Raw genomic sequence first — 21,234 nt, forward strand, 5'->3', positions numbered from 1 at the left:
CTTGCATTGTCCTTGCTCTTTAATAAACATTCTAGCTAATTTGAAAATGGTGTTAATTGGCTTTGGCAGAAACAGCATCCATCCCTTCTCAGCAAGAACATGGTTAGGAGAGAGGGTGTAAAGACATTAAACTATACTAAAATGTATTATGGGGATGGAGATTTCTGAAATACCCATCAGAAAAAAAAACCTCCACAAATTCCCCAAAGTCCAGGGAATTCTCAGTTCTGAGTTACAACTATCAGGACCAGCTGTAACATTATTGTAGCAAATGTAGGCCTCTATCAGGGGATGTGTTGCAGTGCTTCGATTCTAGTGTAGCAGGGATAGAAGTTACTGTGGGAGGCTTTTGCTCTGAATTACCTGTTATTTGTCAATCATTCCTTTTAATTACCTTGTTATTTAGAAACAATATATCTGTTTTGTTTTGTAAACAGAATGCTTCCAAGCTTTGATACTGGTGGATAGAGCTGATGGAAGCAATCTCTTAGCATTGACAAATGGTATGTGTGCATCTCAACTCCATTTATTCTATACTCTCCAATATTTTATCATCTTGATTTAATCAGCAGGAGCATAAAGTTGAATAAAATAAGCCTGAAAAATCAACTACTATTGCATGTAGACCAACTGTAGTGTTAGTCTAATCAGGCCCTACTGTGTTTTCTTTTTCTTGGTTTTCACAATTGTAGTATGTATGTATAGTTCCCTTCAAGTGAAGCTGCGACACCTTAAATGAGAAGCATCATGTTTTCTGGTATAGCAATTAGGGAGAGAAGAAAGGTTGAGCTCTTGATGTATTTCCTTGTCAAGCCATAAAACGTGGGGACAGATGTGAGTAGCTTATTTCTTTCGGAAGTAAACAAAGGGTTTTGGAAATGGGGCAGGGAATTCATAATGGAAATGACTAAATTTTTTAGGCTTATCACATTAGTAATTCCTAAAAGAGCAGAAGAGGAAGGAGGAAGGGGAAAAGCTTGCTGCAGACATTAATGCACTGACAAGCAGCTCATTCGTGGCCTGATCCTACTTCAGGGTTTCTCAAACGTCATTGCAGCACGACCCGCTTCTGACACAAAATTTACTACGCGACCCCGGGAAGGGGAACCGAAGATTGAGCCTCTCTGCCCTGGGCGGGGGTCAAAGCTGAAGCCTGAGCCCCGACCCCCCCGGGGGCGGGAGGGTGAAGCCCTCAGGCTTTGGCTCCAGCTCTGGGCAGTGGGGCTCGGACTTATAGCTTCAGCCTCAGGCCCCAGCAAGTCTAACGCCAGCCCTGACGACGCCATTAAAGCAGGGTTGTGACCCACTTTGGGGTCCTGACCCACAGTTTGAGAACCGCTGTCCTAGTTGCTCAAGTTTCCCACTGATGTTAAATGAAGGTTGCAGGATCAGGATGTGAAACTGCATGAGGCATCAAATCTCAGGCTATGTGTACACAACAGACCTTACAGCAGCACAGCCTCTGTAAAGTCTCCCGTGTAGCTGCTCTCCCGTCGGCATAATTAAACTACCCTCAACGAGCAGCGATAACTATGTCAGTGGGAGAGCGTCTCATGCCAACATAGCTTGTCCACACTGGTGCTTTTGTCAGTGAAACTTTTGTCGGTCAGGGGTGTGAAAAAAACACTCCTCTGACCAACAAAAGTGCAAGTGTAGACATAGCCTCAGTCTTGTATTAGCACCTAAATTAAAAGAATGTTGTTCACCTGGTTTAGGTCCAAAATGTGAATTCTCTTTAGTCTAATGATCTGGGGGGAATGTCTGTTCATGAACTGGTGAATCTAAACCTCTGTAGAAGTGATGAATATTCTCTCTTCCTGTCTGCAACCTGTTGAAACCCACCATTTGTCAAACAGAAATTATAAATATCAGACTTCTCCCTCGCCCCACCCTCTGCCCCATACTTAATATTTCTGTAAGGCCTCAAGAAAAATGTAGTGATTTGCCTTAGAAGAGGAAGCATTAGTTAACCAATCCTATTCCCAGTGCTGACAATATCAATGATGCAGGTTCGTAGGGTTTAAATTATTGTATTAATTGAGGGCGATGCAGGTGTGCAGGGTTTAAAATTACTGCATATTAAGAGAAGTTATTTATTTTTTGCCTTTGAGTAAAACTTTTGTAAGATCCCTTTAAATTTCATGTTTTATTTCATTATACTTTTAATCTGTCGTTAGTTAATTCTATTTAATTATAGTATTGCATCATGTGGTGTAGAGGAGATGATAAATTGAGAAGCTTGTGTATGTGAATAAATGCTCTGAAGAGTATTTCGGTAAAGCATTTACTGAGATGAGGCAATCAGTCTCCCAACATAAAAATAAAGGGCCAAAGTGTGTCCTGATTTGCACCCCATAAAACTCTACACGCTACAGTGGGATTGCATAATATGCGAGTCAGTTCACAATGTGGCTCAAACTATGCAATCTCTGGGTTATATTTTATGTCAGTTTTTTTAATAAATCAATATCTCTACTGTTGCTCTGTGTATGTATATTTTTTATGTATAGTATCTATATGAACTTCCAGGGTTGCAGCTTGATCAAACTTAGAAGATTTAGGGCAGATGCAGTTCAATATTCTGATCCTTGAGGGGAAGGGGGAGATGGTAGCCCATTTCTCTTCAAATTTATCAAAGTCCTGTAGGTGGCACACTGAAATCTGTTCCACTGGAGATTCTCTCTTTAGTAAGGTTTATCAAAGTTCTCCATTGTACTTTGTTTTTATTAAACTGTTTCATTAGCACACGCTCTCTGTTTTTCTTTCTTTTTGGCTAGTGTAATTCACAAAAATGAAGTGTCTTTAATGTATTTTGGTATCTGATAATGTGGTGACTTGTAAGTTTAATTGTAAAAATGTAATGTGGATTGCTGAAGTCTTTGTATTTTAATGTTTAAAGTAAACGATGTGACTACTGAAGATGGGATGCAGAAAAGCAAACCTAGGTTACAGCCTTCTATATCAAATGAAAATACAACAGGCTCTCCTTTGTGAGTATACGGGTTACATTTCATTTCAGTTTACTATAGCCAGTTCTTTTAAATATTCATTGTCTTGCACAATAGACTTTGGCATTAACGCTATAAAATTAACTGTTTAAACACAATTTTGAATTGTGGTTATGAACGAAGCCTCAATCTGACCTGTGTGGAAGACTTGAATTTCCTCAAGTTACAACAGGAGGGTGTGTGTTTGCCTGTAGCTAGAGAAGGGATAGAGTGATACAATTTCGCTGTATATGAAGGTGTGCAGTTAAAGCCGTGGATAATTAAGGTACTGGTCTGGGACTCAGGAGATTTGAGTTCAGTTCCCAGCTCTATCACAGACTGTGCAGGACCTTGGGCAAGTCACTTAAACTCTGTATGGTTCAGCTGCTGTTCTGTAAAATGGGGTTTATCATATTTCCTTTGTCTATCTTGTCTATTTAAAGTGTAAGTTTTGTGGGACAGAAGCACGCTGTAACAGATGGCTCATACAGTGCCCAGCAACGAGGCCTTGATTGCCATTGAAAGCTCATGGCACTAGCTTAATACAAATAATGATCCATTGAAACTGTGGACTTCATGATTGGGACCAAGAGTTATTTTCTCCCCCTACTGAAGAAGTTTTAACAATTAAAAACTGAATCTTTGATTGGTAACACAAGGCACGGTTCAAATTATTTTTTTTTTTTTCTTGTGATTCTAACAGAATGGAGGCAAAAGAAAAATCACACTTGGGGAATGAAGACCTATGTAGTGAAACAAGGGAGTTACCTTTAAAGCTATGTTACCAGAATCATGACTGCTCTAATGTATGTCTTGCCAACAGACCACTGAACTCATACAAGGGGGAAAACCCTCTTAAAATACCAATCCTGTGTCATTTCCAGAGACGACATGCAAAAGCAGACTCGCTTTCAAAGTCACTTGATGTGAATTATAAGGCCCCCTGTGGGAGGAGTCTGAGAAACTTTCAAGATGTGCAGAGTTACCTGTTTGAAACAGAGTGCAGCTTCTTATTTGTCGATCACTTTTCTTTCAACACATACGTACAGCTGGGCAGAAACACTCTGACCCGAGAAGCACTTGTATTTGATTTTGATATCAGCAATGGAGCTGAGTCTGTGCCCATTTCCTTCTGTAATGAAGTTGACAGTGCAAGATTACCTTATTTTAAATATAGGAAGGCCTCGTGGCCACGTGGGTACTATCTGAACAACTTCTCCAGCATGTTTCTTGACTCATGTGACTGTACAGATGGCTGCACGGATAGGTAAGTAGAAAAAGTTGATCTCTAACTAAAGCCAAGTCATACAGGTGTCCTGAATAACATGAAGGGAGACTGTCAAATTTACTGTGTGCATTTAGTGATATAGTCACTTTGTCTAATAATACACAGGGTAACAAAAACCTTCGATGGTCCAAATTAAAAGCTCTAGCTCTACTGTATATGCAGAAGAGTGGGGAGGAGCAGATCCATTGCATGCTCCTCTCATCCACTTGCAGGCTCTTTTTCCACAGGAGTTGAGTCTCTCTGGTTATGTAGGGAGTGGGGCCAGAGCCAGGCCAGGCGTTGTTCACAACCAACTTTTGCGGCTATAAGAGTGTAAGATAATAGTGACAGAGTCAGTGTTATCTTCTGTCGCTCCCCAATCTGTGTTGTGAACTCTAGTCATTTTCTGGTGGGGGGAGGGAGATGGCGAAGCAGTGGTAGGCACGGATGCCATGATAGTACAAATTTTGTTCAGTTTGTTTATTTTGTGTAGTCAGTTTCACTATGTCCCCCGGTGTAGTTAGTCCCCACCCTCCCCCGTTGTTGTTTGGGCCTTCTACAGGACACAGGCAAAAGAAAAATTCTTAAAGAAGTAGGAAAATGTGATTGTAGACCAAAAAAATTTGAGGGGAGTGGGGCTGAAAGTACTTAGAAAAACATAGGTTTCAAATTGACTAGATTTAAAGTTCGCTTTGTCCCTTTAATCACATCCTTATTTTCACATGACATTTTACTGTTGCCCTTCTAGGTCAAAATGTGCATGCCTACAGCTGACTGCAAAAGGCTGCAGTGAAAATTCTGCCTCACCAAGTAACAGAGCATCTTGTGGTTACAGGTATAAAAGACTGGATGGACCTGTCTCCAGTGGGTAAGACACCGAGAGTTTACACTGGTATTTTATCCACATATAGTTATAGTATTCAGGCCACGCTTAAACAGCTTTTGGTTAGCCAGCATCTTGGGGAGGGAGGCATTATAGTGATTGTATTGAATGATCATGGTGAAATGGGAAAAGTACTTTTGTTTTGAAAGCCACAGCATGGATTTTGTATTACAGGAACTATTTGTTATACTTAGTTCAGCTTGCAAGACTAGCATGGTGGATCTCAAAGCACTTTACAAAGGAGCTCACTATCTCCTTACAGAGAGAGAAGCTGAGGTACAGACAGGTGAAGTGAATTGTCCGACATCACCAGCAGGCCAGTGTCAGTGCTAGGAATAAAGCCCAGGTCTCTTGGGTTCCAGTCCAATCCATACTCCCCACTTAGGGTATGTCTACAACTGCAGTTAGACACCTGTGGCTGGCTTGCGCCAGCTGACTCAGGCTAAGGGACTGTTCAATTGCAGTGTAGACGTTCAGGCTGGAGCCTGGGCTCTGGGACCCACCCACGTCTTAGGGGCCTGGAGCCTAGGCTCCAACTCAAGCATGTACACTGCAGTTAGCCTCTTAGCCTGAGTCCTGCGAGCCTGAGTCAGATGGCATGGGCTACCTGCAGGTTTTTAATTGCAGTGTAGGTATACCCATAGTGCATGTACTGTGGTAACATGGCATTGAACCTGGGAGTTGCCAGATCACAACTGGCCTTACGGAATGAAAGCTCTCACTGAAGTTGTTCCAACATTTTGACAATCAGCTTCACCCCAAAATGTTACAAGCTGGGGATATTTAAAAAATCAGAAAAATCCAATAGTCTCTGACTGCCATGACAAAGTCCATCCAGGTTGATTGATTGCTCTTTTACGCTTTTAAATCTGTTCCAAGAGTAAAAGGGGGCGCTTCATTAAATCACTTGTCAAGGCTGCAGAATCTATGTTGCATAGCTCACTTAGGTAATATAACTATGTTATATATTTCTCACTCATCCCTTAGGGTGACCAGATGTCCCGTTTTTAAAGGGACAATCCCGGTTTTGGGGATTTTTTCTTATATAGGCACCTATTACCCCTCACCCCCTGTCCCGTTTTTTCACAGTTGCTATCTGGTAATTCTGTCATCCCTGAAAATCTGATGGACTCTTGTAAGTGTTCAATCAGGAATGGGGAAGGCTAAACTCTAGAAGTGCAGTGATTTGCCCATTCTTTTCTAACCAGGTGTCTTTGTCTTTTCAGTGAGCTGCTCTTTTATTTGCTTTTGCCAGATATGAACAAGTGATATTTTTTATTTCATTTTTCTTTTTTTCTGGCAGAATTTACGAATGCAACTTATCGTGCAAGTGTGACAGAATGAGGTGTCAGAACAGAGTAGCACAGCATGGCATCCAAGTTCGGTTGCAGGTGTTCAACACAGACCGGAAAGGCTGGGGTGTCCGCTGTCTAGACGATATTGACAAAGGAACCTTTGTTTGCACTTATTCAGGTAACATAAAGCAATGCCTGAAAGATTCTAGCACTGTCATTCTCAAACTGTACTTTGTGGAGCCCTTCCTAGAGGTCTGCAAACTGCAGCATTTTAAGAACCAAGCAGTGAGCAGGATATGCTGGGTTGAGAGGCCAGATATGTCCATAAAATCTGCTTTTCAGTGTGCACTAAAGAATAGAAAAAAAGCTTAGAAAACAACTGTAATTTAATGGTGCTAGCCAAGCACTGGGACCATTCCAAGGCTAGATTTCTGAGACTACTGTCTCAAAGGTACTACCCCTTATCCCACAAGCTTCTCTGTTCTGTGCTAGATTCCACAAAGACAGCTCCCTCGCTGAATGAATGGTGTTTGCATTTCACACTCACAAATAGTGGTCTTGCCCCTGCTAAAAATATAACTGCAAGGTGGGTCAGAATGAACATGGACTAAACTAAAAACCTTCTGCTTTTCTTCTAGGCAGGTTAATGAGCAGAGCCGAGCCTCAGGAAACGAGAGATGTCAATTGTGAGGCTGAAAAGAAAGATGCTGTGAATGACACAAGTCCCAGCTCACTTTCAGTAAAGAGAAAACTGGACACTGCTTGTTCAGATTCTGAGATCGAACTTGTCCAGACGGGTAAAGACAGCATTAGCAGGAGCAGTGAAACTTCATCGGAGCCTGCGGAGGATGAATATAAACCAGTTGTGTAAGTTGTAGTAGCAGATTTAAGGTAAAGATAGACTGTATGCTACTATTATAGACTATTCAAAAAAGAACTAGATAAGTTCATGGAGGATAGGTCCATCAATTGCTATTAGCCAGGATGGGTAGGGACAGTGTCCCTAGTCTTTGTTTGCCAGAAGCTGGGAGTGGACACCAGGGGATGCATCACTTGATGATTACTTGTTTTGTTCATTCCCTCTGGGGCACCTGGCATTGGCCACTGTCAGAAGACAGGATACTGGGCCAGATGGGTCTTTGGTCTGACCCAGTATGGCCATTTTTATCTTCTTATCCCATAGCAATACCCACAGTGGAACTTGAGTGTGTTCAACTGAGCAGCCCTTTTCATATTTTTTTAAACTTATTTTTTCTGATATTTCTTCAGGCAGGACACAATTGTTTCTATGAATTAACTTTATTCCCAACCCATCTGGAACTTTCTTGGCATTTTCCAGGAATTGCATTAGTCTCCTGAATGAATACATGTTTGTACTTGAGCTTTCATGGATATAGCTCATTATGTTAATTTGAAAAGGGAGCAATGACTTTCATATTTTTCTCCAACTGTGCAGTATTTTAAATTAATCACTAATTGTTCTGTCCTCTTCCTTTTCCCCCAATCCTTCACTTCTCACCATTTTGAATTGTTGTAGCAAGAGACTAAGGTCTGGTCTACACAACAGGGTTAGTTCAGTGCAAGGCAGCTTACGTCGACCTAACTATGGAAGTGTCTGTGCTTAAATTTCACTCCCACCAAAGTAATAACTCCACATCCATGAGCGGCGTAGAGTCCGGGTCAATGTAGTTAGGTCAACATAACACAGTGTAGACACTGCCTTGCTTACATCAACTGTTACTGGCTCTCAGGAGCTGTCCCACAATGCCCCACACTGACAGTACAATTGATACAAGTGCTCCCGGTGAGGATGCGCATTGCCGATGTAAGTTAGGTTGACTTAATTTTGTAGTGTAGCCATGGCATAAGTCCCTAGTCTTGTTTCATGGAGATGCAATAGCGTGTTCAGTGAGGGGAGCTCATCTTGGGAGCCTTAGTAGCCAATGAGAATTTCCAAAAACAAACAATGGCTTGTCTGAAAAGTAAACTTGTTACTTTGGCAGCATGGGTGGCGGGTGAAGCTTCCACTGAGGGAGGCTAGCTCCTTGCCCTGCCTCTTCTGCCCGCGACCCCACACACACTCCATCCCTGCTCCACCCCAGCCCTGCCCTCTCCCCGCTTGTAGTGTCCTGTCGTGAGACACACCCCACAAAACCCTGTCTCTCCTCACCCTCCCACCCAGTCCCTCGCCAGGTCACCCACCCACTGCCTACCTCCTCACCCCTCCTACCGATCACTTCCTCGCCCACCCGCTGCGAGAACCCCCCCACCTGTCACTTTCCTCCACCACCCCACTCACCATGTCCCTCCTCACCCCTCCACCCCGCAGCTTTTGCAGTAATATGGTCAAGACTGTGTGGAGAGTCAGAGCGGGGAGTAGAGAGAGAAGGTCTGTGAGGTAGGCTGGAGCAAATCACAAGTGATTCAGATGCATAGTATTTGTATTCACAAACTATAACTATTAAATTGATAGCAAAGCTGACACACACTCGTTTCCATAAACCAAGCCAATTGTCCATATCCAGACTTGCATTTTCAACACCACTGAAACCTATCCAATTTGGAATGAATCACTGTTATCAGTGATTAGCCAAATTTTACTAATATTATACATATTAAAAGGTACAGGAAACACCATTTTTAAGCTACATTTACTGCACCACTATACTAGATTTTACTTGATTATTTCCAGTATTTAGAATAAGAAAGATTCAAACTCCTGTGTTAAATTCGTACCGGCGGAGAGCACTTTTTTTTTTTAATCTTTCAAAAATAAAAAATAAACCATCAGACCAGGGATCACAAGAGTCTGTTAACATGATTGGCATAGGGGTCATGAATACAGGTTATGTTGTACAGGACAAATAGACTGTAATCCACCTACCAGTGTCGCTGCATATGTTGTATCACTTCAGCTTCTGAACTGAACATAGGTCCCGCAATCTTAAAGAAATCTAAAAGGATAAAATTTGTTTGCTTCCATCTGTAGCACAGGAAAAATCATGACCTCTGTATGAGGAGTAGGGTTATATTAATTTTTTAAATTCTAAGATTTCTGGAGCAGGGACTGTCACTTACTGTATGATCCTACAGGTGACTAGCACTACACAACTCCATCCTGGCTGATGCCTGTAGATGCTACTGCAACGTAAAAGGCTCATAATATTAAACCAAAGCTGACTTTGAATAAAAAGTTTAATTTCTAAGGGTCATATCCTGTCTCCCTACCTTTCCCTCCTGTTAAGGGAGTGTGCTGGGCTGCTCCACTCACTGCTAGGATGGCATCTCCTCCTGGTTACTCTGGGGAATAGCTGATCAGGTCAGCACCCCTTCCCCCAGTTGCTAGCCATCCCCCTGTCTCTGTCTGCCAGTCTGCGGCCCCTCTCTCGCTCTATCTCTTTGTGACCTGACCCTCCGGCCAGGTCAATGAATGGTTTCCCTTTCTGGGGTTGGAAAGTCTTTCCTTGCCAGCAGTCCTAGGCAGTCATCCCATTCACTGCCTCGTAGTGCTTCTCCCTCAGTGGCTAGCAGGGGAACCTGGGCCCACCTTCTATTCTGGGTTCCAGTTCAGGGACCCTCTAGCCAGCAGCCAAGGTCTGTTCCCTTCTAGACCTTACTGCCTTTCCCTGAGCCCTGTTCTAACTTCCTGGCCTCCTCCCTCTCTGGGTTGGCCAGCCCAAACGCACCTCCCCTTCTCCCAGGGAGTGACTGCAGACTTTCCCAGCACTCCCTTATCTGCTGCCAATTTCCAGCCTGCCTTTATAGCCCCAACCCAGCTCCTTCCTCCTCAGCTGGGCTCCCTCACTCAGTTAGGGGATTGCTTGGCCACCTGACTCCTCTCAGCCATGGCCCGTTGGGTTAATTAGCCCCCTTCTTAGTCTGCATTAACCCTTTCAGGGCAAGTGTGGGGTGAACACACCATCACAGGGAGTTACAGTTCTTTTAGGCTTTGTAGGATTTTGTTTGTTTCAGTGGTATGTTTACAGTCTCTCTCCTTGCAAATTGTGCCTTCCAGTTTGAGGTATTAACAGCTGTAACAGGGAAAACCCAGAACCCTGAATGTAGATACTCTTAGTTCAGTGATGAGCATGATACAAGAACCTAGATGGATGAATAGATAGAATTTGGCTCTTGACAGGAACATTAAGGAAGAACTGCTTCAGTTTGTTTTTAAAATGTCTGTGGGATATACAAGCAACTCTCGGTCTCCTTTAACAATAAAGCATGAGCAGTGTATGATGGGCTGCCTTTTAAGAATATCAGTGAGGCCAAAACCTGCAGTCTCTGCAGGGGCAAAACTGCCACAAGATTTCTACTGAGTATCGACTGCAGGCTTTGCAGTCTGTTCTTTACAAACTGGAAAATATTAGCGAAATAGGTGTTGCATGAGTTCTTTTATCGGTCTTTAGTTTTGCATAAAATCCTTTTCCCATCTCTGTGCAGGGTTCAGAACTATGGATATAATCCAAGGAATCTGAGAAGCCCAGCCATTAGGCCTAAAACCAGAACTGCTATTCTTCAGACTCGCCGGCTAAAACTGGTAAAAATGCAGAATAACAGATTGTATTCAGAATTATACATATTCAGTGAAGTGGGAAGGCAGTTATTTATGACCTTATATCAGTACACACGGCAAGATTTTTTTTTTTAAACAGCCTTTCTTACTTGCATCTATCATGGGACTTCTGCAATACTGCCCTGCCTGCTGCTGGCACTGGCCTCATCCCTTTCCCCATCTCCCTGCCAACATGTGCACAGTATGTGCTCCTTGAGCTGTCTCTGAGACTAGCACTAAATACTCCCACAGCCTCCTCACTTTTCTTCCCTGTACATGTATGCAGCCCCCAGGACTGTCTCCAGGAAACAACCCTCCCTCGAACTGTAAGCAACTATCTCTCCTCCATGCAACTGCAACATCTTCCATGTGCCTCCTAACTAATGAAATAGGAGAGGAAAAGATAAACACTGTTGGGAGCCAAACTCAAAGCTGCAGCATCCCTTGCTTCACTAGTGGTCAGGGTCTTATGCTCTGCTGCTACGGCACAGACTGGAGAATTTGATCTGCCACATGATCTAATATGGAGAGTCAGGAAGTATCCGCTCAGGACCTGTGCACAAGAGGAGGTGCTGGTCGCACTTGAGTTGGCCGTGCTAGTATCAGTGAGTGATAGCTTCACAGCTGATTCAAACAACATGTATGAGAGCTTCATACCAGGAACAGACAGTATTGGAAGTCCCATGATTAGTCACTGGTTTGTAGTGAAAGGGAGGAATCTTGCTGACCCAGTCCATTTCAGTTAGCTCCGCATACAGAGCTAGCTTAGGCCCTGATTCAGCAAAACACTTAAGCGTGTATTTAAGCATGTGTTTAAATCCTATTGAAATCAGTGGGCGTTAAAGTGAAACCCATGCTTAAGTGTTTTGCTGAATTGGGGCCTATGTTCTAGGAGGCTTGTCTGAATAATTCTGAATTATGAAGTCTAGGCTTGGAATTTAGCCTGCTAAAACTCACTCAGTCAAAACAACAGATTACAGTAGATTTGAAACTTGAACTCCAGGGCCTTAAAGCCCAGTTGTCTTTGGCTCTTGATGCATAGAACACAGTACCTCACAACCTTTTTCTTTTAAGGGAGTTGCTACACTGGTGCACGATGCCAGCTCAGATGAAGATGATAGTTCTCAGTCCCAGCAGTCAACCAAAACGAAACTAACCACTGGAACCAAGAAAGGCAAGGAAAGTAGGTTTGCAGAGTTATAAATATGACACTGGTTAGCACACTTGTGCCCAGTCAGGTGAAACATTTGCACTGTAGAAAACAATCTTTGAATGTGTGCAAACCCTCTTCAAATGCCACATCTCTGACTACAATGGCATTATCTGTATTGCACTTAGTGTGCCCTACCAATAAGCCTTAGCAGCCACTCAGGTTATTACTTATTACACATAGATGTGGATAGTGCTTAAAGACTCAGAATTTAAAGATAAATACAAGTTCCCTGCCCTGAGTAGTCTACAGTGTAATGGCCTGATCCTGTAAGATCTGAGCACTCCTGGAAAGGTGGTAAGCATCCTGTACTTTTGCTGCCTCCAGTGGGGGACGAAGGGCAGAATTGGGCTATTTATTAGGCATGACACAGCAATGGTTAGCAATAAGCAAAGAGGGGCAGGGAGATATGGGAGAAAGAAGGGCACAGCTGTAAAAGATCCTGGGAAACATTTGCTGTTGAATATGCATCCTGTTAGCGTCTTATTAAAATATGGGATGCTGTGCAGAATGCAGGTGGAGACTGGCAATAAAATACCAGCTGGAAGAAGTGAGTTCTGAGAGAGGAGTTGAAACAGGGGTGCGGGGAGAGACTGGATCCTGCACAAGGTTTGGCGGGGCTGTTCCAGGCACTGAGGGGGAAGCATAGGCATTTATGGGAAATGACATGGGAAGCAAGAAATTGAGTGGGTGGGTATTTACTGTCAAGTAAGCCAAACGCATTTAAGTTTGCAATGTTACCCTTAGTATCATTGCTGAGTCATTTTCAGTTGATGCAAACAAATAACGTGTTCTTTTGATCTCTTGAAATTTCTGTTGACAGAACCCAACCTGCAGCAAAAGCTAGGAGAACATGAGGAGGCCATGCAGTCTGAGCCAAGCACCACAGATACTGCAAAATCTAAAGAAAAAAGGCCATCCCCAGAAGATGCTAGAGGTGGTAAATCAGCCAGGCTAGATGATGCACATGTTATGAAACAGTCTATGGGCCTACTCCAAAGAGATGACTTCAAAGAGGAAAAAAATAGTAGGTCCAAACAAGATCCTCTTTGTAATGAGGAGGCAGAAGGTGATGAGACACCTCTGAAGAATTCTAATAAAGACAATATTTATTTATTGGATGCCACAAAAGAAGGAAATGTGGGCCGATTTCTTAATGTAAGTAAAAATGGTAAATGTGTGTGCTGTTAAATCACTTAATTTTTTTTTAATTGCTTATTTGCACAAATGATAGGTATTAATGAGTTTTGCAAAATTCTACTCTTCTTTTTTCCCAGGATGGGCAGTGTGTGTTTTTATTTTGGGGCAGGAAATCAAATAGCCCTAGATGATGAGGATTCTCTATTTCCTTGCTGCATGTTGAATGGCCTTGCCACTGGGTGCTACACTAGATCAGAGCATGGGCTGGATGCTTGACTAGATTGCGGGTCTCCTTTCAGCCCATCCATGTTCCGAGACTGTTGTAAACTGTCGTTTGTGCCAATTCAGGGATATGTTACATAATGCTGTGTGAAATTTCCATCCTTACTCCTGATCTGTACAGATGTAAAAACTGTCTACTAAAGAATCCTTCCCAGGTTTCACACTCAATCTAGTGCATGCTGAGAGGGGGCCTGGCTGTTCTAGGCAGTGCTGTGTAGATATCCACATTGTCCAGGTATATACCCAATAACTCTGCCAATTGATTTAATTCAATTGATTGAATTTTCAAAATGCTCCCAGCAATATAAGTACTACAAACTTTCATCTGCACACGCATAGCACTGGCCTTGTTTTTCCCATGGGCATTTATAGGTATGTCAAGCGAAAATCTGCACAAACATTGAAATTATGCTCCTTAATATAGAACAGAGACAATGATAACCTGTCACATGACTGTCCATGTGCACACACCTGTATGTGTGTCTAACTGGGCTTGGCAGAATTTGAACTTTATTTTTTTGTAATTTTGACAATTGATTATCAATTTTTATTTAAGCATTTTTTCAATTTTTAACCATTTTAATTTTCAGTTGTGAGAAATTCAGGGGGGTTGGGGTTAGTGCAGTGCTGATAGCAGGGCTGTGGGGGGCTCCTGTGCAGGTGAGGGGCCTGAGACGCCCAGGCGCAAGGGATGCTGTGGTTCTGGCCCAGCCCCAGGCCAGGGCTGCGAGGAGCAGGATGAGTGAGTGAATGGGACCATGGCAGCGAAGCTGCAGAGGACTCCCAGCACAGCTGAAAGCTAGTGACACCTGATCCCTACAGGTGCAGGCTGCGGTCCTGCTGGGGCAGAGCAAAGACCCCTGGCCTGGGCTGCAAGGAGGCCTCCCTGCTGCTGAACAGCTCCTGTACTCTGTGACAGCAGAGCTGCAAATGGCTCCCTGCATGGCCGCAGGACCATTGACACTGGATCCCTGCAGGCACTCGGCTTGAGAGAGGCAGCCATTGACGGATGTTTTTTCGTCCATTTCTGTGTGTTAGATGAAATCAATATTTACTGGTACCTAACTATGTAAATAGAATCCTGCCAACCCTCCCTAACTGTATGCACGCCTCACCTCTGCCTGGCAGTTTCCACACGTTTGGAATTATTTTATTCATGCATGTGCTCCCAAAGATTGCTCTCTTATCTGACAGCGCAGCATCTTTAATTTATTATTGATGGTGATGACTTTTGTTCCTGTGTCAAATGAGAGAGAAAAATCTCACCATAAACTATTTAAGTGCAGATTGACAAAAGAACGTGATTTTTCGAGACAAAATTGTTATTTTAGAAATGCTGGAGATATTCCTTCCCTCGAAGTGACCTAATTATAGCAAAAACTGCTGCGTGTTAAACGCGGGTGATGAAAGAGTGGCAGTGGGGATGTCTCTTCTCTTTTTTTAAGCATGTTACAAATGTTTTGGGGAAAAAAACATATAAACGTTCTACAGCCAGAGACTGAATATCCTACTGATTAATTTTAAATCAATTATTTTGTTTCACAGCATAGCTGCTGCCCAAATCTCTTTGTACAGAGTGTCTTTGTAGAGACGCACAACAGAAATTTCCCTTGGGTGGCATTCTTCACAAACAGGTTGGAACTATCTTTTTTTTTTATGTTCATTCAAAGCAAAACGGTTAGAAAAGTATTGCATTATTTTCCAGTAGACAAATGTCCCGATGACAAAAACCACATTCTTATTGGTGATCTCATCAGAGACCAAGGCCTGAATGGGTAAGGGAACTAAACTACATTATCACCACAAGAGAGATTTTTTCTAGTGCTGTGTGGGGAAAGTTTCCAGTGCTGTACCTGTTCTGTGGAAATATGGGACTTGTCTTCAGAACTGTCAATTGACAACCATTTATAAGCATTCTATTCACTGCACAAAAAATAATTGTTCCTTTTAATATATTCTCCTAGTGGTTGGCTCAGAGAGACAGCATGAGGAACTTGCCATTACCCTAGGTCTTGCAGTCCTTAGACAGAATCATTCCAAAGAGCTAATGTGGTTCCATTAAAACCTATCCTCCAGGAATTCTTGCAGGCCACAAAGGCTATGTTTACACAGCAAAGAAAAATCCACGGCAGACCCGTGCCAGCCGACTCGGGCTGATGGGGCTCGGGCTGTGCGGCTGTTTCATTGCTGTGTATACTAACGGGCATGGGGTGGGAGGGTCCCAGGGCTCAGGTTTCCACCCGAGCCTGGAAATCTACACAGCAATGAAACGGCCCTGCAAGCCTGAGTCAGCTGGCATGGGCCAGCCGTGGATTTTTCCTTGCCATGTAGACATGATGATCTCCATATCCAGTGTATGGTATTCCAGGGTTTGGTTGATGATACGCTATAGTTAGTGAGACTAGACTACGTCTACTGCCATTCAGACACTTATATTGATTTTTAACTGAATTTATGTAGACATCAGAGAAAGTTGTGTTTGACCTCTGCAACCCAGATCCCAGGACCTGATAAGTCTTAGCACATCCTAGGTTTTTCTAATAGAACATTCATAAGGTGGTTGCACACACTGTTGCTTCTGAGGCAGAGCACATTGCACACAGCAGGGGCTCCTGGTTGCATTCCTTCATTTCCCACCTGCACCCCTCACAGCTCTCTCTGTGCCACCCTTCACCCCACTATTTCAGGAACTCCCTACAAGTAGTTGGTGGCAAATTGCAAACACAGTACAGAGGTAGATTCAGTTAACTAATATATTAACTGACAGTGGTTTTGTTTCCTAGGCATGTGAAAGCTGGAACCGAACTCACGTGGGATTATGGTTATGAAGCTGGAAGCATGCCAGAGACAGAGATCTCCTGTCAGTGTGGGGTTCAGAAGTGTAGGAAAAAAATATTATAGACAAATGTTTACAATTACCACCATGTCCATGTAAATTTGAAATTCACTTGCAAGAAAGGACTAGACTGTGTGCACAGAATTACAATTCTCCAGTGGACTCATACAAGCCTGTGCCCTAGACTAATTTAATCCCTTTCAAGTAAAGGGCCTGTGCTGATGAGATGTGTGAATCTGATTATTTTTAAATGTGCCACTGCTTGCTTTTTCGTATGTAGCAGAAGAAACGTGTTTGTCATAAGCAAACGCATAAAACTGTACCTTGGCTATTCCTTTGCTCTGGGCTTGTTTTTTCTCATTCAGAAATGGAAGTGAGTGGCATTGTATCTAATAAAACATAAAGCAACGTTTATACAGCAGCCTCAGTCATTTGTTTTATTTTTTATTTTTAATTGATTGGAACTTCTGGAGAAAATATGGAAAGATCTGCTGTGTTTGACTGCTTGTAGCATCTTCTACAGTTTATTTAGCACAAGTTATAGTCTATTATGATTCATAAGTATGAAACAAGCTGGGTCTATGCACCTTCCCTTAGGCATCAAGGTATTTTGTGAGTGAATAACTTATGGTCTGAGTACTTTAGCTCTGAATCAGCTCTCAGCACCATATGCCTTTAAGCCAAAATTGCTTTTTGCTGTAGAGCTAAACAATATATGTAATAATTTTCAACTAATGACTTGCAAGAAGCTGTTTCTGGTCCAGGGGAAGTTCAGGGATTTCAGTGTTGTGTGAATTCTTGTCACAGTTTGCTCTTAAACTGTGCACAAAAAATTTTATAAGAATCTGGTGATTTAAAAATGGGTCATTTGTGGGACCTGCTCTATCTCGGTAGTACCTTGACTGAATGACCTCAAATTTGCATCACATACTGTACCCCTGCTCCTGATACTGTACATACTTTTTCAAGGTAGCCTGCCTAAGCCATCTAGATTTTTACAGCAAATTGAAAATGCAGCTGTAAACAGAAACTCCATTGCAACTTTAATTATTGTGTGGCTAGGTGCCATTCCATAACACTACAAACCAATCGGGCATTGGCTGTGCTGCTCAAGAAGGGGAGAGAGGTTCTGTTGGAAACCATTGTGCCTAAATTTGAAACAGAATGTTTTTCTACAGTGAGTGAGTTACAGCAGTGAGACACTTTACTATAGTAGGTAAAGTAAAACTCAGTGAGGTATCAAGACCTGCATAGTTTCAGAAGATGAGAAGAAAATAAATCTCCTAATTACAGCTATCCTATGAGGAAGAATCTAACAGAAAATCCTATAATGAAAAAGGCATCTTCAAAGATAACCTTCCTAAGAGGGATATTTGCCTATAGACTTGTAAAAAAAGCTCCTTTCAAGTTGAAAGGGACAACTTTAACACCAGTCGCAAGATGTTGCTAATACTAAGCCAAAGTGGACAGTATTTAGGTAAAGACAGCTGTGACTAATAAAGCAGCTAGAACATCACGAGGCAGTTACAAGTGGAGAATAAAGATTCCCCTGTTTCTGCTAGCAGGTGGTAGAACAAGATGATGCCTCACAGCCAGTCCACTATACAAAAAAATGCTACGAGGAGTAAAAAACCCACTTTTTTTACCCACGAAAGCTTATGCCCAAATAAATCTGTTAGTCTTTAAGGTGCCACCGCACTCCTCATTGTTTTGTGGATACAGACTAACACGGCTACCCCTCTGATAAAAAAAAAAAATGCTGTTTGATTTCCTGCCTATGGTGTGAAGAATGCAGAAGGCTGGCACAGGAGTAGACTATATGACACATATTAGATTAATGAATGTGGAGAGAAGTCATTTAAATTAAAATGGTTGGGAATGGGTATGTTTGGACAGTATGTGTCATGGACAGTACGTGTCATGGACAGTTTTTTAGTGAGTGCTTTTGTGATATTCACCAAGCTATACAGGAGGGAGGCTGGGCTTGTCCTCTCCCTCAACCCATTGAGGGGGCTTCATTTACATAAGGCTGCATATGTTAGAATAAACTATGGTCTACTTAACTCCAGAATGCCAAACAACTTTCAGCTATGAGTCTTGTGTACACAGACAGGAGAACACAAATCACTGATTAGTCTCTATGCCACGACTGAAAAGTTCACTGATATGTGTGCAAGTGAAACTGCAGTATAAAGCCCTGGAAATACAAATGATAAAATTATTGTAGGAGAAATGCCAGCTTTCTATTTATTTTTCCTGGGGCAAAAAGGAAATGTTTATTAATTACTTGTTTACAAATTAATTTTTACAAAATAGATTTAGGGCCAAATTTTGCCCTCCTGTGATAAAACCTGATGGATATTGACTGAGCCAAAGCTACTTCAGTGGTTCACCTTGTAGAATTTCTGCCAAATATTCCCTCAGGAATGAGGATTGGGGTGTGGGAGCATTTGCTATATGGAGCTCTCATGACAATGGTAGGGTAGCCATGCCACTGAATGGGGCCCAGGCCTTCCTAGATAGGCTTCAGGTGTGGGTGGGCAGATGGAGCCTGGCTCTCTAGGGGTTTTTGGGAAGGAATCTCTTTCTCTGGCTGGAGAGCTAACTGGATTGTCAACTCCAAAAGTTCAAAAATCAGAGGATTGGCCCCAAAATAATATTTTCTTTTAAAATGTTCTTTGATTTTTGAATTTCCCCTGCCAACCACCAACATGCACATGAGAATTGTTGCCAATGTTCCAAGTTGATAGTGAGTAAGGTGATTTTGGCCCCAGCTAAAGGAGCTTTCACACCAGGGAGCCCAACCCAGATCTGGGCCCCATTGTGCTAGGCACTGTACAAATGCATAGTAAGAGATGGTCCTTGCTCTGAAGGGTTTACAGTCTAGTGCAAAGCATAGCGATCAGTTTGACTGGGGATCTGGAATTGGGACTAACCAAACTCATACAGAAGCTAGCTAACATCCATTAGATGGAAATAACTTCTTAATCCCTCCTGAAGCTGGGCAGAACTGAAGCCAGTTCTAAATGGCATCCTCGGTACAGTGTGACCTCTCACACTGTGCATGAGAGGTCATGCTGATTGGGCTGTTCTCATGCTGGTGGTGGCATTCCAGTAGCACTGGAAATGAAAAGTATCCAAACACTTAAATGCCAAGTGGTCTTTTGCAGGGGAGGAAGTTTGGGAAGCCCTGCTATAACTCATTAGCAATGCCCTGAGGCATCAAATCCCCATTAATACTCAAGTTACAACTAGATTTCTGGAAAGATAAGTTTATTACATCAAGTTCTGACCTTTTAGGAGCTTATATAAGCAGGATCTGGAAACAAGATTTCCCACACATTGCACTCCATTTCAAATACAATCTAAGGGTTTGCCTACATGGAGAAATTGACCAGCAGTTATTCCAGAATAACTAATCCACAACAGCTTCCCATGAGGACCTTCTATTCCAGAATAAAAGTGTTTTTATTCCAAAATAATTAGGGCTCGTGTATGCAGGAAAGTATTTTCAGGATAAGCTGCTCTATGTCTACACACACAAGTGCTTTTTTCAAAGGATCTGGTATCTTTTCACATTAATCTACTTTAGAAACAGATTAAATATATATTGGAATGATTTACCCCAGAATAAGGTTCTATGTAGATGCAGCTTCATTTCAAATTAACTGTTCTGCTTCTAGCAATCCTCCCACGGCCATCCCACACTGCACACCTGGGTTGGCCTGTCTGTTTACCTTTGTTCCATAAACTGTTCTAGGGTTATGATCACCAGCTCTCACCTCCCTGTTTAAATACTGGCACACAGCCTGGTGTGGCTCTTTGTGATTCCAGCTCATAATCAGTTCACACGCTCACAATCAGATATTATAGAAGCCAGTCCCTGTGCTTCCACAGGGACCTATAGGGAGGTACTGGCCTTTGCTGGCCTCTGGGGAGGGGAACATGTCCAGTCCCATCTTCCAACAGTCATGGGAATGCCAAGACATCTGAGCAGCTAGCAAAGCAAATGGAGAGATGGCACTCCTTGGACACATCCCATTGCCACAACAAAGCAAAAGAGCTCTGGGAGGATTATAAACATGCCAGACACATCAACAAGGCCTCCAGCAACAGTTGCACTACCTGTGCCTTCTGTGAGGCACTGGATTGCATTTTTGTCAAGGAGACCCCCTCCCCAACACCAAACTCTCGCATACATTGGACAGCACCAAAGACCCACCAGCCAACCACAGACCCTGAACGGGACCCCAAGCAAAAATAAATTGCCCTGGACAGCCAGGATCTCTTCAGCACACAAAACCCCAAGCCAGGGCCAGAGATGGCCCCCATATCCCAAGCCAAGACCCAGCCTGACAGTGCTTGGAAGAGAGCCTCTTCCAGTAAGTAATCTGTGCTATTCTACAATACAACCATATAGGGCAGGGGTTCTCAAACTGGGGGTTGGGACCCCTCAGGGGGTCATGAGGTTATTACAAGGGGGGGGTCGCAAGCTGTCAACCTCCACCCCACCCCGCTTTGCCTCCAGCATTTATAATGGTGTTAAATATATTTAAAGGTATTTTTAATTTATAAGGGGGGTTGCACTCAGAGGCTGAAAGGGGTCACTAGTAAAAAAGTTTGAGAACCAATGGTATAGGGGGATTTAAACAACAGCTTTTTTCTGGTCACTGCCATGTTATGCAGATAAGGTGTGTGACAGTGAGGAATATCTTTTAGTGACCCAACTTCTGTTGCTGAGAGAGAGAAACTTTTGAGCTACACAGAGCTCTTCAGCTC

At 42.9% G+C, this 21,234-nt stretch overlaps 1 protein-coding gene across 1 annotated transcript in view; it reads left to right on the forward strand.

Annotated features, from left to right (window-relative positions):
• The window catches only part of LOC128840062 (histone-lysine N-methyltransferase SETDB2-like), a 95,686-nt gene that overhangs the window by 19,029 nt on the left and 55,423 nt on the right, over positions 1 to 21,234 (forward strand). Inside the window, exons 5-15 of the mRNA XM_054033585.1 lie at positions 438 to 503; positions 2,900 to 2,990; positions 3,691 to 4,254; positions 5,003 to 5,122; positions 6,441 to 6,610; positions 7,071 to 7,299; positions 10,876 to 10,972; positions 12,062 to 12,170; positions 13,021 to 13,355; positions 15,165 to 15,253; positions 16,403 to 16,517. Coding sequence (XP_053889560.1) covers positions 438 to 503; positions 2,900 to 2,990; positions 3,691 to 4,254; positions 5,003 to 5,122; positions 6,441 to 6,610; positions 7,071 to 7,299; positions 10,876 to 10,972; positions 12,062 to 12,170; positions 13,021 to 13,355; positions 15,165 to 15,253; positions 16,403 to 16,517 — 1,985 coding nt within the window. The remainder of the gene's footprint in view (positions 1 to 437; positions 504 to 2,899; positions 2,991 to 3,690; positions 4,255 to 5,002; positions 5,123 to 6,440; positions 6,611 to 7,070; positions 7,300 to 10,875; positions 10,973 to 12,061; positions 12,171 to 13,020; positions 13,356 to 15,164; positions 15,254 to 16,402; positions 16,518 to 21,234) is intronic.

The sequence above is a fragment of the Malaclemys terrapin genome, chromosome 1 (genome assembly GCF_027887155.1).
Source record: "Malaclemys terrapin pileata isolate rMalTer1 chromosome 1, rMalTer1.hap1, whole genome shotgun sequence".
NCBI lineage: Eukaryota > Metazoa > Chordata > Testudines > Emydidae > Malaclemys > Malaclemys terrapin.